The following is a 15,587-nucleotide window of genomic DNA, read 5'->3' on the forward strand; positions in this document are numbered from 1 at the left end:
TCCAGAGCTGGGCCCTGGGTGGCCGAATGAGGCTGCACAGGGCAGGAGCTGGGGGGTTCCTGGGGGTTCTGGTGCCCCCCCCCCGGGATCTGGGGGGTTCCTGGAGGGCTTGGTGCCCCCCCGGGATCTGGGGGGTTCCTGGGGGCTTGGTGCCCCCCCGGGATCTGGGGGTTCCTGGGGGGCTCGGTGCCCCCGCGGGAGTTGGAGGTTTCCTGGGGGCTTGGTGCCCCCCCGGGAGTTGGGGGGTTCCTTGGGGGCTTGGTGCCCCCCCGGAGTTGGGGGTTTCCTGGGGGCTTGGTGCCCCCCCCGGGAGTTGGGGGGTTCCTGGGGGGCTTGGTGTCCTCCCAGGAGTTGGGGGTTTCCTGGGGGCTTGGTGCCCCCCCGGGAGTTGGGGGTTCCTGGGGGGCTTGGTGCCCCCCCCGGAAGTTGGGGAGTTCCTTGGGGGCTCGGTGCCCCCCCCCGGGAGTTGGGGGATTCCTTGGCGGCTTGGTGCCCCCCCGGGAGTTGGGGGTTCCTGGGGGCTCTGGTGCCCCCCCGGGAGTTGGGGGTTCCTGGGGGCTCTGGTGCCCCCCCGGGAGTTGGGGGTTCCTGGGGGCTCTGGTGCCCGCCCCCCAGGAGTTGCTGTGGAGGCCTCACCCTGCTGGAGGCTCAGCAGCAGGGGCCAGGGGTTGGGGATGAGCTGCCAGGTTTCCTGCATCAAAGGGTGGCCTCGGGCTCCCACACGTCTGGGGCCCCACCCCAGCTCTGGGTCAGCGGGACCCCCGCCTTTCTATGCCAAGGAGAAGCCAGCGCCTCCACCACGGCTGTGCCAGCCCCCTCTGCCTGGGCGCCCTCTGCCCGGGGCTCTGGCGGCCTGCCTCTGCAGGCCAGTGTCCGTCCTGCTGGCTTTGCAGCTCGGACTCTGGCGAGACGCAGGGGCTGGTCGTCCTCCTGTGACCCAGGAGGGCGTGGTTCTGTCCTGGTCCGGGCACAGGCCCGGGTTGCAGGCTCCATCCCTAGTGGGGTGTGCAGGAGGCAGCCGGTCAATGTTTCTCTCTCCCTCTCCCTCTGGAATCAATAAAAGGATAAGAAAAACACAAAGGGCCAAAACCGGTGTGGCTCAGTGGTAGAGCATCCGTCTGCGGACTGAAAGGTCCCGGGTTTGATTCTGGTCAAGGGCATGTACCTTAGTTGTGGGCACATCCCCAGTGGGGGGTGTGCAGGAGGCAGCTGATCGATATTTCTAACTCTATCCCTCTCCCTCTCTGTAAAACATCAATATATATATATTTTTTAATTTAAAAGAAAAACACACACACACACACAAAGGAACTGCTCAGGAGTGGGTCCAGCCTGCAGGGCACAGGGAGGCCCAGGCCTCGCCAGCCTGGCCAGCAGCAGGGGGCACGGGCGGGCACGGGCATGGGGAGTGCTGCCTGGGGCGCTTCCGGGAGTGCTGCCACTGCCAGGTATTCGGCCCAACCAGCTCCTCCGGCTCCGGCTCTCTGGGGAGTGCCCGTCCTGTCGCTGGGCTGAGGTGACAGAGATGGAGACACAAACAGCTGAACCAGGTCCCTACAGGTCACCACTGCCTGGCTGTGCGCCCACTTCCCAGGACCCTGAGGTCAAGCACTGGGGGAGGGGCACCACTGTCCAGGCCCCTGAGGGTCACCTGCCAGGCGGGGGAGGCCTGCCCCCTTCCCTCTGCCCAGGGCCGTGCCCAGCTCCGAGGCGGAGGCTGCTGTCCGTCCCCCTGTCCCAGGATGTCCAGCTGGGTCAGAATGCAGTGACTCAGCCTGGACCCGACTCCGCCCGGGGCTGGGCCTCCACGGGGCTATCCACACCTGCCGGTCCCCTGGCCCTCGGGTTTGAGGTCAGGGTCAAGTGTCCTTCTTGCCCTCCCCTCGCAGAGGGACCACCTCCTGGGAATCGGCCCTCCCTGGGCCCTGGGGGCAGAGCCAGACCCACCTGCGCAGGCTTTAGGCCACTCACACTGGCGGCCGGGCCACTGGGTCTGTCCTGGGGCTCCACGCCCGGGGACACCCGTGTGGCTCCCCAACCCCCCACATACTTGGAGCAAAGGCTCACACACCACGCCTCCCGGCCCCGCCCGCCCCGGCTGCTTCTAGGTCAGGCTCGGGCATGACTTCCTGGGAGGACCCTTGGCAGATGGTGTGGCCGGGCCTGCTGAGGGCTGTGTGGCAGCCATGGCTGGGGGGGTGTGGGGCCGGGGCCAGGCCCGCGGAGGCCCTGTGGGGGCCCTCACCCTGACCGCTCTGGCTGAAGGGATCCAGGCCAGCCAGGGGCAGCCCGCCAGACCCCCTCCCAAGGGCCCTGAGCCCCAACCAGAACTCAAGCCTGAGGCGCAGCCTGGACGTGCAGCCCCAGCCACCCCCACGGCTGCCCCGGAGCCCGGCTCCCCTCCCCATGGGCAGGAGCCGGCCCCTGAGGGGCCCCAGCAGGTGAGTGGGAGGGAAGGAAAGCTGGGGGTGGCCTGGGGGGCAGGGATCTGACAAGGGGGGCAGTTGGGGGAGGCATGGGGGCTGCCCTGTCTGGGGAACAAGGGGGCAGGGACTTCATGGCATCAGTGTAGGGGAGGGGAGGGGGCTGGGAGGAGGGCTGGGAGAGGCGAGAGGACTTCATACACACACACCCCAACCCCGCCCGCTCCAGACCCCCCCGAGCGCCTGGGAGCAGGGGGCCCTCGCTGACCTGGCGCTGTACATGGCGGCCTGCCTGGAGGAGGCGGGCCTCTCGGGAACACAGGCCACGGCGCTCACTCTGTCCTCGGCCCTGGAAGCCCAGGGGCAGCGGCTGGAGGACCAGGTGGGCCCCCAACCCGTCCTGCCCCCGAGGCTCCCGCCTCGTCCCCTCCGGGGGGGGTGGAGTGGGCAGAGTGGACGTCCAGGGTCATGAGGCCGGGTCACTGACATCCCCCTCCCGCGCCAGGTGCAGGCCCTGGTGCTCGGGCTGCTGGCGCAGGTGCCCAGCCTGGCCGAGGGGAGGCCCCGGCGCGCAGCCCTGCGGGTGCTGAGCTCGCTGGCCCTGGAGCACTCCCGCGAGGTGGTGGGCGCGCTGCTGCCCCGCTCTCTGCCCCCGGACCGGTAACCCCCCGCCCGCCCCCGCCAGGCTGCAGCCCGTCCCCTCCCCACAGGGCTTCCTCCCCTGCCCACTCACCGGCGGAGTCCGGCCCCCGTGGGCGGCTGTGGGGGGGACCTCCTGCACCCCCACTCCGCCTCCTCTATCCGTGCCCCCCACCTCGGGCCCGGGCACTGGGCCCCCGGCTTGGGTCTGGACTTTCCCCCTGGTTGGCCCTGGGCCCTGGGGGCAGCGGGCTGAGTGCCGACTGTGCCCAGCGCCCTGGCTCTCTGCTCTAAGCGGCTCCAGAAGGTAACTGGTCACAACTCTCCACGGGACTGTGTTGGTTTTTCTAAAAATCCTCACGTGAGGGTATGTTTACAGAAGAGAGAGAGGGCGGGAGAGAAACACCACTGTGAAAGAGAAGCATCGACTGGTTGGTTGCCTTCCACCTGTACCCCAGCCGGGGACAGGACCCACAGCCTAGGCGTGCACCCTGACCCGGGATCGAACCCTCAGCCTTTCCCTGGTCACAGCCCGGGGGATGCTCTGTGCCTGTCCACGGCGCAGGCGTCTCTGTCGCCGCGGGACGGGCTCCCCACTGCTCGGCCCCCCTGCCCGGCGGCAGCACAGGTGCCACTGAGCTTGTTCCTCTGGAATTGGGGTGCAGTGGGGCGGGCGGTTTATCGGCTCCTCTCAGGGGCCACCCCAGGCTGACCTGGTGCCCCCGGGGGGACCCCGCCTCACCAGCCCGGTGCCCGCAGGGCGGCGGCCGAGCTGTGGCGCAGCCTGAGCCGGAACCAGCGCGTGAACGGGCAGGTGCTGGTGCAGCTGCTGTGGGCGCTGAAGGGCGCGGCGGGACCCCAGCGGGAGGCACTGGCCGTAGGTGACTCCAGCCGGCACCGCCGGGGCCGGCCGGCCAGGTGGCAGGGGCCGGGGCTGAGGGGCACGCACATCTGTAAGGAGCCTGGGCGCCCGGGCCGGGCTGAGCGGGCGGCCTCTTCCACAGGCCACGCGCGCCCTCGGGGAGATGCTGTCCGTGTCCGGCTGCGTGGGTGCCACGCGCGGCTTCTACTCGCACCTGCTCCTGGCGCTGGTCACTCAGCTGCACGAGCTGGCCCGGGGCCCAGGCTCCCCCGGCGCCCACAAGGGGTGGGCCGCCTGTGACCGGGGACCACCGCACGGCCACTCCAGGTGCGGGCGTGGGGGACGGGAGGGCTGGCCGTGCCCTCTGCCCGCCGGCCGCCCGCCCTCACCGCCCTGTCCCTGGCCTCCAGCTGCGCCGTGGAAGCCCTGAAGGCCCTGCTCACGGGGGACGGCGGCCGCATGGTGGTGACCTGCATGGAGCAGGCGGGAGGCTGGAGGCGGCTGGCCGGAGCCCACACCCACCTGGAGGGAGTCCTGCTGCTGGCCAGGTGCGGGGCGGGGCCGAGGCGGGGCGGGTGGAGGCGGGCGGGCGGGGAGCTGCTCCGGAGCGAGGACAGTAGAGGAAGAGACCCCGTTACCTCCCGCCAGCGCCATGGTGGCCCACGCGGACCACCACCTGCGGGGCCTCTTCGCCGACCTGCTGCCCCGGCTGCACAGCGCCGATGACACCCAGCGCCTCACGGCCATGGCCTTCTTCACCGGGGTGAGCCGGGTCCGGGGTGTGTGTGGGGGGCGGGGACGTGGCCTTGGTCGCCGGCACCGGCCTGCCAGCCGCTGACCCCGCGCCCCCGCCCAGCTGCTGCAGAGCGGGCCCACCGCGCGGCTCCTGCGGGAGGAGGCCATCCTGGAGCGGCTGCGCGCCTGGCAGCGCGACCCCGAGCCCACGGTGCGCTGGCTGGGCCTGCTGGGCCTCGGCCACCTGGCGCTGAACCGCGGGAAGGTGAGGCCCGGCGGGGCGGGCGGGCGGGGCCTGCGGCTGCGAGCTCCGCCCACGACCCCGCCTCCGCAGGTGCGGCACCGGCGGGCGCTGCTCCCCGCGCTGCTGGGCGCCCTGGGCGAGGGCGACGCGCGACTCGTGGGCGCCGCGCTGGGCGCGCTGCGGAGGGTCCTGCAGCAGCCGCGGGCGCCCGTGCGGCGCCTGAGCACCGAGCTGGGCTCGCGCCTCCCGCCGCTGCTGGACGACGTGAGCGCCACCCGGACCCCGGGCCCCGCCCCGGGCCCCCGGCCCCGCCCCGCCCACCCCAGGCTCCCCCACCCTCCACCCCAACCAGGCCCCGCCCCGGGCCCCGCCCGCCCGCCCCAGGCTCCCCCACCCCCCCACCCTCCACCCCAACCAGGCCCCGCCCCGGGCCCGCCCCGCCCACCCCAGGCTCCCCCACCCCCCACCCCAACCAGGCCCCGCCCCGGGCCCCGCCCGCCCGCCCCAGGCTCCCCCACCCCCCCACCCTCCACCCCAACCAGGCCCCGCCCCGGGCCCCGCCCCGGGCCCCCGCACGCCCCGGCCCCGCCCACCCCAGGCTCCCCCCACCCCCCCACCCTCCACCCCAACCAGGCCCCGCCTCGGGCTCCAGGCCCCCCGACCTCGCCCCAGACGCCGCTCCGGAGACCCTGTCCCCGCCCCGCCCTGACAGCGCCCTCCCTCGCAGGCCAGGGACCCGGTCCGCGCCGCGGCGGTCGGGCTCCTGGGGACGCTGGTGCGGCGGGGCCGGGGCGGGCTCCGCGTGGGCCTTCGAGGCCCGCTGCGGAAGCTGGTGCTCAGGAGCCTGGTGCCCCTGCTGCTGCGCCTGCACGACCCCAGCCTGGATGCTGCCGAGGTCAGTCCCCCCAGACTGTCCCCGGCCGCCGCCTCTCCCAGCTCTTTCCAGCCCCACCCTCCTACCTCTCCCAGCCCCACCCAACTGCCCCTCCCAGCTCCTCCCAACCCCACCCTCCCACCTCTCCCAGCCCCTCCCAGCCCCACCCTCCTGCCCCTCCCATCCCACCCTCCTACCTCTCCCAGCCCCACCCTCCTGCCCCTCCCAGCCCCAACCTCCTACTTTTCCCAGCTCCTCCCAGCCCCACCCTCCTACCTCTCCCAGCCCCACCCTGCTGCCCCTCCCAGCCCCACCCTCTCCCAGGGGCGGGGGGGGGGGGCTTCCTCACGGACCTGGGCGCAGGCCTCCTGGGCTCCCCGTTTCCTGGGGCTCCTGCCCTGGACTTCTCCAGCCCTGGCACTGGCCACACCCAGTCGCCTCTGCCGCCTTTCGGACCCTCCCCGCCCTCCCCGTCCCAGAGCTCCGAGTGGACGCTGGTGCGCTGTGACGGCGCCCTGCGCTGGGGGCTGCTGGAGGAGGTGGTCACTGTGGCCCACTACGACAGCCCCGAGGCCCTGAGCCGCATCTGCCGCCGCCTGGTAGGTGGGGCGTGGCCCACCCACCCCGAAACGGAGTCTCCGCCCTCCCCGCCGGGCGCCCGGCCTGACCGCTTGCGGGGCACTCCCCGGGAGACGCAGCCCGGCCGCCCTGCCCCTCTCCGGCAGAGCTGGCCCTCCTGCCACGAGCCCTCTGTCCCCAGGTGCGGTGGTACCCGGGCCACGTGCCCGGCTTCCTGAGCCAGACCCAGGGCTACCTGAGGAGCCCGCAGGCGCCCCTGCGCCGGGCCGCGGCCGTGCTCCTGGGTGAGCACCGGGGCGCACGGTCCCTGCGGCGGAGGGGAGGGCGGCGGGCGCGGGCAGTCACGGTTTGCCTTCCCCAGGCCTCCTGGTCCACCACAGCAGCCCCCGCCGCTTCAGCCAGGACCTGCTGGACTCGCTGTTCCGGGGTGGGTCCCCGCGCAGGGTGTGCGCCCGGAGCGGCGGAGGTGCTGGGCGGAGGGGGGTGCCGGCGCCAGGGTCCTGGGCGCGTGTGGCCCGGAGAGCCCCCGCCCCGCCTGAACCCCTGTCCCCCCTCCCGCCCCCGCAGACCTGGGGCAGCTGCAGAGCGACCCCGAGCCGGCCGTGCTCGCCGCGGCGCAAGTGTCCTGCCAGCAGGTGGCGCTGCTGGCCCGCGCGCAGGGCCGAGGGCAGGGCCCGCGCTTCCCCCGCCTCCGCCTCCGCCGGCGCCGCGCCCGCCCCGCCCGGCCCCCGCCCGTCTACCCCGACAGCCCCTTCCAGCGCCAAAGCCGCGCGGGCCGCTGGGGCTGCTCCCCACCCGGCTGAGCCGGCCCCAGGCCCGGCGTCCTCCGCAGCGTCTGGGCATCTCTGTGGGCAGCCTGGGCCTGGGCCTGGACGCGGGTGTCACCCCCACCCCAAACCCACCCCAGTCCCTGCAAGCCCTGCTGCACCGGACTCCTCCGAGGAGCTCCCCGCCTTTACCCCTCCCCATGGCCACGTTCCTGAGAGGCAATCAGCGCCATTCAGCTGGGGGCCCACCTGTCCCTCGGGGCCTGGTGCTCTCCCCGCCCCGGCCGGACCACACCTGCCGCCGCACCGGGCTCTGGTGGAGCCGAAGCAGCCCCAGGAGCTGCTGCCCGCGGGGCTGCCTCTTCCTGGGCCTCCCCGGGCCTCCACTCCCTCCTGAGGGCCCAGCTGGCCACCCAGTTCCCGCTCCAGGTCACAGCGTCTGACCCCACCGAGCCTCCTCCAGAGGACGCCACGGACATCCCAGGCAGGGTGCTACCCCGTGGGTTCCCGTGGGGCGCTGGCCTCTGCACCCGGACCAGACTGAGCCCGCTGGCTGGCACCCAGCGCCCTGCAAGGGCTGAAGGAGGGAAGCAGGGCGGGCGGATGGGCAGGGAGGACGCTGCTCTGGCTCTGGGCGGGACAGGCCCCTCCACCCAGATTGCCCCCCAGAAGCCCCTGCCTCAGCGGGCCTGCGACTCACACAGCCTGGCGTCCGGAAGGCCTGGGGTCCGGCCCACCCCGAAGGAAGGTGTCTGAAGTAAACACGCGTCATCAAAGGGGTCCCGTCCTGTCCCCTCTGTCTAAGGCCGGGGTCTGGGCCCGGCGGAGATGGGGCTCAGGGGAGGGGGGGTATAAGGCCACGTGTGGGCAGGAGGACGGGTGGGGGCTTGGGGGGCTTTCCCCCAGGCCTCAGGCAGAGTCCCAGGCCCAGATTCCGTGTCTGCAGTGCTCACCCACCGCCCCCCTCGCCCACCGCCCCCCTCGCCCACCGCCCCCCTCGCCCACCGCCCCCCTCGCCCACCGCCCCCCTCGCCCACCGCCCCCCTCGCCCTCCGCCCCCCTCGCCCTCCGCCCCCCTCGCCCACCGCCCCCCTCGCCCACCGCCCCCCTCGCCCACCGCCCCCCTCGCCCACCGCCCCCCTCGCCCTCCGCCCCCCTCGCCCTCCGCCCCCCTCGCCCACTGCTCGGAGGCTGGGCTCGGCCCCGCCTGGCTTTTGCCTTTCAGGCCGCCCACGCGGGTTCCCGGGGGCCCTGGTCCTGGGGGGACAAACGGTCTGGAGAGGCCTCGAGCCTCTTCTCGGTGTGGGTCCATTCCTAGGGCTCCTGTCCCGGGCCTGGCCTGTGGGGGGCGCTGTCTTCTGTTCTCATGTTGGTGCCCCTGTTGGGTTGGACCCCGGGGTTGTGTGGGGTTCCTGTCCCAGCGGAACCCAGGGCCCCCGCGGGGGGATCCTGAAGCCTCAGCCTCGGAGTGCAGGCCGGCGAGGGGAGGAGGGTGCGCCCCGCAGAGGGCAAACCCCCGGCCGACCAGCTGCCGTCTGTCCTCACGGCCACTCCTCCACCCACTGGCCCAGCATCTGGGCCCTGTGACCTCAGCAGGTGTCCCTGAGCGAGGCGGGCGGCTCTGGCTCCGATCCCTGCCTCCTCAGGCAGCCCCAGGAGTGTAGGGTCTGTGCACTGCTCACCACGCACGCACCCCAGCCCCCTTTGGGGCCCCTCAGGCTGAGGATGGGCCCCCTGCCCGCAGTGGTGTGTCCTCAGGTCCCTGAGGCAGGGGGAGAACTGCCCCCCACCCCACCCCCACCTTCTCGGCCCGCATGCTGGGGAGGGGCCAGGGCAGCACAGGCAGAGTGAGTGAGGCCTGGGAGACGCCTGCTCTGGCCCCACATCCCTCCCTCTCCTGTGTGAGCAGGTCCCCACCCCTGCCCTCTCTGGGGTCTGAGCCCCTCAGAAACTCGAGGACCATCTTCCCTTTGTGAGTCACATTTATTGACTCTCCCCAGCCCCCAGCCCCCAGCCCCGTGGGGAGGGGCCTCGGGGGCGGGGCTCGCACTGCCCAGAGCTGCCGGGGGAGGCCGGTGGCTAGCAGAGCTGGCTCAGCGTCAGCAGCAGGGCCAGGCAGGCGTAGAGCGCGCACGCCGGGCCCTGGGCCTCGGGCCGCCAGCTCGCCTGGGGGGTGTCCGCCCGCAGCTCTAGGCCGCACTCCTCCAGCAGCGCCCAGGTGGGCACCTCCGCGCCCCAGCTGCTGCCCACGAGCTCCGGGGGCAGGGCCAGGGCCATGGGCTCCTGCCACGGGGTGGTCTGCTTCAAAAGGCTCTCCACCTGCCGGGACAGGGTGGGAGGGGTCCCTGGAGGCCCAGGCATCACCCCTCCCATAGGGACCCAGCCCCCCAGCCCAGCTTCCCCCCCCCCCCCCCCCCGGCACCTGGGCCCCTCACCAGCTGGAAGGGCTCTGACAGGGCCTCGGTCTCCAGCGCCTCGGCCAGCAGCAGGTGCTGGGGTTCGCTCAGCACTGCGGAGAGACCGGGGTGAGGGGCGCCGGGAGGCCGGCTGGGCAGCCCGCACCCCTGCCAGCGGCCCCCGCGGGCCCTCACCGGCCAGGGCTCCCAGCAGGTAGGCGACGGGCCTGGCCAGGTCCTCCACCAGCTCCCCGGAGCGCAGCACCAGGCACTCGAGGACGTTGCCGAAGGGACCCTGCAGGGTGTCCACCTGCCCGCAGCTCAGGCCCTGCTCCACCTGCGGGCACAGGGGGCGGGTGAGCCTGCCGGCCAGGGCAGCCCCCGCCCCAGCCCCCACCCCAGGGGCTGCTCACCGCCTCCTCCAGGGCTTCCAGGGCCTGCTCGTCCCGCAGCACCCGACTCAGGGCGCCCAGCAGCTGCCGGCACAGCGGCTTGGCCATGCTCTCCAGGTCCCGGGCCCAGGCCCGCACCTCCGCCTGCAGGCCTGGGAAGTCCTCCGAGGGCGCCTGCCGGTCCTCCTCCAGCCCATCTGTGGGGACAGGGCCGGACTGCCTGGGCGCCCCGGATGGGGGGACCCCGGGAGGAAGAAGGGGAGCCCACCAGGTGCGCCCGGCTGGTCAGGGAGGTACTGACCTGATAAGAGCTTGAGGCGCTTAGCGATGGACCTGAAGGAGAAGCCGGGGGACGGCTCCTGGGGCTGGCTGCCTGCTCGGCCGGGGAGAGCTGGTCAGCACAGGGAGCGGCCGGAGCCCACCCCACCCCTCTCCCCCACACTGGAGCCAGGGCAGGGGGACGTGTGTGTGTGTGTGTGTGTGTACATGCCCCCTCAGCAAGTATGTGTGTGTGAGAGTGTGTGTGTGTGAGTGTGTACATGCCCCCTCAGCGTGTATGTGTGTGTGAGAGAGTGTGTGTGTGAGTGTGTGTGAGTGTGTGTGTGTGTGTGTGTACATGCCCCCTCAGCGTGTATGTGTGTGTGTGAGAGTGTGTGTGTGTGTGTGAGTGTGTGTGTGTGAGTGTGTACATGCCCCCTCAGCGTGTATGTGTGTGTGAGTGTGTGTGTGTGTGTGTACATGCCCCCTCAGCAAGTATGTGTGTGTGAGAGTGTGTGTGTGTGTGTGTGTGTGAGTGTGTGTGTGTGTGTACATGCCCCCTCAGCGTGTATGTGTGTGTGTGAGAGTGTGTGTGTGTGTACATGCCCCTCAGTGTGTATGTGTGTGTGTGTGTGTGAGTGTATGTGTGTGTGAGTGTGTGTGTGTACATGCCCCCTCAGCAGGCTCTGGCTGCCCCATCCTGGGCAGGAGGTGCCTCAGCAGCCGGGAGCCTGTCCCATGCCCAGGCCGGGCTGGGGGTCTCTGGGGGTCCCCAGGCCTCACCTTTTTGGGGCGGCTGGAAGGTCCTCCTCTTCTTGTCAGGCTGGAAGAGGATGTCTGGCGGCCGGGAGGGAGCAGGGGGGGGGGCAGGTTGGCCGAGGCTCTGGCCTTCCCTTCACCCCCTGGGGCTCCCCTCACAGTCCCTCAGTGCGCCCCAACCTCCCACACACCCGCCCAGAGACCCGCCGCCCGCGTGGCTCTTCCCGGGCCTCCCTGCGTCTTCGCCTCCGCGTCTGGGCCCAGCTCACCCCATTTCGACCCGTCGATAACCAGCTGGGCCACCTGGAAGGCGAGGATGCTGCCCTTGGGGATGGTGACGGTCCTCTTCCGGCTCAGGTGGCCCTGGCCCTGGCCCTGGGGGCAGAGCTGGGCTGAGAGGCCGGGGGAGGGGGGCGGCCGGATGCACCTGGACCAGGGCCCTGCCCCCCCCCCCCCCCGCCTCCCCCGGCCCCGGCAGGGGCCGCGCCCACACCTGGAAGCACGTGGCTCCGGGCACCGCAAACCTGCCGGAGCCCTCCTGCCTGCGGGTCCGAGTGACCTCCACCTCCTTCTGCGTCTGCAGCACCTCCGTCACCACGAACACGTCCTCCCCGCGGCTGCGCAGCTGCTGCAGGACCTTGTGCTCCGGCTGCCGAAGGCGCCTGCGCCGAGGGGTGGGCGGGAGGTTAGGGTGCACCCGCTCTGCACCCACCGGGACCCGCCTGCCTCCCCGCCCCCAGCCTCCTGTCTCCCTGCAGGATGCCAGGTCCCGGTGGCTGAACTCCCTCCCCGGGTGCTCCCACCAGAGCGGGGGGGGGGGGGTGTGTGTGTGAAGGTGCCGGGAGGAGGGACGGGGACACCCCTCCCCGGGCAGCTCATGGGCTGCTCTCTCCCCCACCCCCTGAGTCTCCGCTTTGAGGTACAGCCTCCCCGTGTCCCCGTGTGGCCCCGTATCCGCTCCCCCCAGCAGCCCTGCCTCCTCTCAGTGGCCTGGGACCTCTGCCGTCCCAGCAGCCCCTGCCTGCTCCCCCCCCCCCCCCCGTGACCCCAGGCTACGTGGGCTCCCCAGGGCCTGCCCCAGGTCTGGGGCTCACCTCTCCTGGAGCATGTCTGCCCAGACGTTGGGGTTCACTTGCAGCCCGCACACGTCCATGGAGGCACTGGAGCTGCCGGACATGGCGGCCCCGCCCGAGAACCCGCCCTGCCCCGGGCCCGCCGTCAGCTCCACCTGGCCCTGCAGCTGCCCGTCCACCGCGTCTTGGAATTGGAAGCAGCCAATGCGCTGGGTGTCTGGGAGGAGACCAAGCTGAGGCCCTCTGCCGGCCTGCCACCCGCCCGGGACCTTTCTAAAGGAGCCGCCTTCTGGGGACGCAGAGCCGAGGCCCAGGCGGGCGGGGGGGGGGGTATCTGCCATGGGTATCTGGCTCGGGGTCACGGCATGCGGAGGGGGGAGGTCTGCCATGGGTACCTGGCTCGGGGTCACTGGGCTCCAGGATGTCCCTGAGGGACAGGTTGATGCCCCTGTAGTGGGACCTCCAGAACCAGGAGCTGGGCGGCCTCCGGCCCAGCAGGCAGTAGGGCTGGAAGCTGGTGGAGCTCCGCAGGCTGTCCACGGGGACCAGCTCCCGGCCCTGGTCCAGCTCCTGCACCACGCTCTTCACCACCTGCTCGAAGGCGGACGCCATGCTCCCGGGGGCGGAGGCCCGCGGCTCGGGGCTGGGCGAGGGGAGAGTGGGCAGTGGGCGCTCGGATGCCTCCGAGGAGCCGGGGCCGCCCGCACGGTCAGTCCTGGGCGCGCTGACGGGCAGGACCCGGCCCCGGCCCCTCCATCCCTCGGAGGAGCCGGGGGCTTCCAGGACCATTTCCCACATCCCTCAGCGGGACGCCCAGGAAAGCCCTGGACGGGCAGTGAGGGGCGGGCAGCTTCGGGCCACACCGCCGGCCGCCCAGAGTGGCTTCGGGCCACCCCGGAGGGCGGGCGGGGCAATGCTCTGTCTACTGTAGCCACGGTCTCCCTGGCTGGGGTGTCCAAAGGGTGGGGGGTGGGAAGGGGAGAGGGAGAAACAGTCTCTGCCGCGGAGATGCGGCTCAGGGGCCAGCAATCCGGCTCCTCTGTGTCCAGAGCCTCACAAGCCCCTGGTGGAAGGCTGCGGCTTCAGGGCTCAGAGACCACGGCAGACCTGGGCCAGGCAAGGGCCCTCCAGGACCCCCACCCCCGCGCTCTGGCTGGTGAGGGGCCACTCCCAGGGCCCTGGGCTTCCCCAGGTGGGCCTGGGATTGGGGGGATTCCTCGGAGGGGGCTGGGGCCAGGCATCCCCGACCCAGTGAGAGCAAGCAGGGCCCGAGGGTGCCAGGGGGCGCAGCTCACCGTGACCTTGACCTTGGCGCCTAGGTTCCGGGCGCAGGAAGCCTAGGGTGGCGCGGGGGCCGGGGTGGCGCGGGCCGCGCTCTGGGGCCTCCAAAGCGGAGCGCTCCGCGGGCCGCGGCGGCCGCGGGGCTCAGGACCCAAAAGTGAAACTTGTAGCCGCGCTGGGACCGCCCAGCGCGGCCGGAAATGACCGGCCTCGCCCCGCGCCCGCCGGCTGAGCTTCCCGGCGCGGCCTTTCCAAACCCCGGGCGCGCCGTGGAGGCGTGGACACCTCTCCCGTGCTGTGCGCCGCCAACGGCACATCAGACCGGGGAGGGCGCGCACGGCGGCGCCGGGGTGGGGGTCCGGGCTGGGGAGGGAGCAGGAACCGGGCGGGACGTGCCTCTGGCGGTGGTTCCCCAGCAAGTGAGACGGTGCCCCCGCCCACCAGTTCCTCCTCGGGGTGTGTAGCCGGGAGATGAACCCGTCACCTCGGCCTGCACCCAAGGGTGGATAGCAGCCGCCTGCCCGCCAGCCAGCGCACCCGGAAAGGAGCGAAGTTCTGGTGCCTGGATAGCACCGAGAACTCAAAACACCACCCTCACCCCGGCCGGTGTGGCTCAGTGGGCAGAGTGTTGGCCTTCGGTTTGAAGGGGTCCTGGGTTCGATTCCGGTCAAGGGCACATGCCTGGGTTGCGGGCACCATCCCCAGGGTGGGGCATACAGGAGGCAGCCAATCCATGATCCTCTCTGAACATTGATGTTTCTATCTCCCTCTCCCCCTTCCTTCCTCTCTGAAATCAATAAAAATGTATTAAAAAAAACAAAACAAAAACAAAAACAAAAAAAACCCACACCACGATCCTCAGTGAGAGAAGCCAGCTCAGAAGCCAGCAGGAGAAGCCACACACACAGCAAGTACTGGGGGTTTCCGGCCGGGGAGGGGGAGGGGTGACAGCTGTCGGGGCGCGGCTTCTTCGGAGCGATGCAATGTTCCAGCCTGTGGTGAGGGTTGCACAACCCTGAGGATGCTAGCACCCACGGAGTCCGACACTCCCAAGGCGTGAGCGGCGGGGCGCCGAGTTCCCTCCTGAGGAGGCTGCTCTGAGAGGAAGCAGCCGGTGGCACGCTCCAGGCCCCACAGCCTCCTCCCACCCTGGCGGTGGTTCCCCAGCAAGTGAGACCGCGCCCCCGCCCACCAGTTCCTCCCTGGGTGCGAATCCTGTCTGGTGCAAGGCAGCACCCGCACCCCTCCGCCTGCTCCACCCCTCGCCTCTGGCCCCTAAGCCAGGAGGACACTGGGGAGCCCGCAGGAGGCTGCTGCCCGACACTGCTCCGCCCTGTGCTAGGTGCCCCCCCCCCCCCCCAGGGTGGTCGCTGTGAGCCAGAAGGTGCCGTCCTGCCCTGGCCTGTTGCAGTGACTGGAAAGGCTGATTCAAAGGCAACGCTGTCGCCTGGCTGGCGTGGCTCAGTGGTTAAGCTTCAACCTAGGAACCAGGAGGTCACGGGTTCAGTTCCCTGACAGGGCACATGCCCGGGTTGCAGGCTCCATCTCCAGTGGGGGGGCTTGTGGGAGGCAGCTGATCGATGGATGTTTTTCTATCATCATTGATGGTTCTCTCTCTCTCTCTCTCTCTGCCTCTCCCTTCCTCTCTGAAATCAATAAAAACGTATTACCTGCCCCCTCCCCCCAATGTGACATTGTCTTGTGCAAGCAGAAGTCTGAAACTGCTGGGTACCCTGGGCAGGACAGGGCAGGCGAGGCCCTGGGGGTGGGCGGGCAGGCGGCTGGCCTGCTCCGACACCTGCCTGTGGTTTCTCCTCGTGCTGGGGGCCCAGGGGAGCAGGCCTGGGGCTGAGCACCGCCAGCTGAGGGCCTCTGGGGCTGTGGGTGCCCCTGCAGCCTGGTGAGGGGCTCCCAGCTCTGGTCCAGCCCCTGGAGCCCCTGGCGGGTGTGAGGGGACATCCTTGTGGTGGTGACAGAGACTCCAAGAGCCTGAGGAGAGCTGAGTGTGAGTCCACAAGTGTATACAAGTGTGCATGCTGCATGCACACATGTGCATTCATAGGTGTGTTGCATGTGCATGTTTGCATGTGTGTGTACATGTTGGGGGCTGCATGCTGGATCCACCGGAGGGTCTGTCTCCTCCAGCCACACCTGCTTCTCCCTGTTTCCCGGGCACGGCTCTGGGTGGCCTGGCCTGGCTTCCAGCAGGGCTGGGACCAGCCGGTGGTTTTTCTGCCCGGCCTCGGCTGTGGGAGAATTGGGTGGAGCAGAACAGCATGCCAGGCAAGTGCCATCCATGTGGCAA

General features: G+C 71.2%; 2 protein-coding genes across 6 annotated transcripts; one reads left to right on the forward strand and one right to left on the reverse strand.

The window, feature by feature from the left end:
• The first annotated feature begins 1,359 nt into the window (after positions 1-1,359).
• Positions 1,360-7,996, forward strand: MROH6 (maestro heat like repeat family member 6). Of its 5 annotated transcripts, none has more exons than XM_045581229.1 (14): positions 1,360-2,441; positions 2,653-2,805; positions 2,929-3,083; positions 3,822-3,939; positions 4,067-4,251; positions 4,335-4,472; positions 4,573-4,687; positions 4,781-4,924; positions 4,994-5,167; positions 5,631-5,798; positions 6,257-6,376; positions 6,538-6,640; positions 6,737-6,783; positions 6,924-7,996. In XM_045581229.1, exons 1-14 carry the CDS (start codon positions 2,187-2,189, stop codon positions 7,518-7,520), a joined length of 2,472 nt encoding a protein of 823 aa, XP_045437185.1. In that variant the 5' UTR covers positions 1,360-2,186; the 3' UTR covers positions 7,521-7,996. The 5 variants fall into 5 exon arrangements, 3 of the variants coding, with proteins under 3 accessions (XP_045437185.1, XP_036293329.1, XP_045437186.1); XR_006741524.1 differs by having other exon boundaries at positions 1,364-2,441; positions 6,503-6,640; positions 6,924-6,996; XM_036437436.2 differs by having other exon boundaries at positions 1,368-2,441; positions 6,718-6,783; positions 6,924-7,206.
• Positions 7,997-9,085: 1,089 nt separating this feature from the next.
• GSDMD (gasdermin D) lies at positions 9,086-13,519 on the reverse strand. Its single transcript, XM_045581237.1, has 11 exons — positions 13,297-13,519; positions 12,397-12,644; positions 12,023-12,218; positions 11,422-11,590; positions 11,198-11,303; positions 10,953-11,006; positions 10,213-10,284; positions 9,933-10,108; positions 9,715-9,856; positions 9,559-9,632; positions 9,086-9,442 (listed from the first exon to the last, which is right to left on the reverse strand). The coding sequence occupies exons 2-11, from the start codon at positions 12,611-12,613 to the stop codon at positions 9,203-9,205; spliced, it is 1,446 nt and encodes a 481-aa protein (XP_045437193.1). The 5' UTR covers positions 12,614-12,644; positions 13,297-13,519; the 3' UTR covers positions 9,086-9,202.
• Positions 13,520-15,587: the final 2,068 nt, after the last annotated feature.

The sequence above is a fragment of the Pipistrellus kuhlii genome, unplaced genomic scaffold (genome assembly GCF_014108245.1).
Source record: "Pipistrellus kuhlii isolate mPipKuh1 unplaced genomic scaffold, mPipKuh1.p scaffold_m20_p_14, whole genome shotgun sequence".
Classification (NCBI taxonomy): Eukaryota; Metazoa; Chordata; class Mammalia; order Chiroptera; family Vespertilionidae; genus Pipistrellus; species Pipistrellus kuhlii.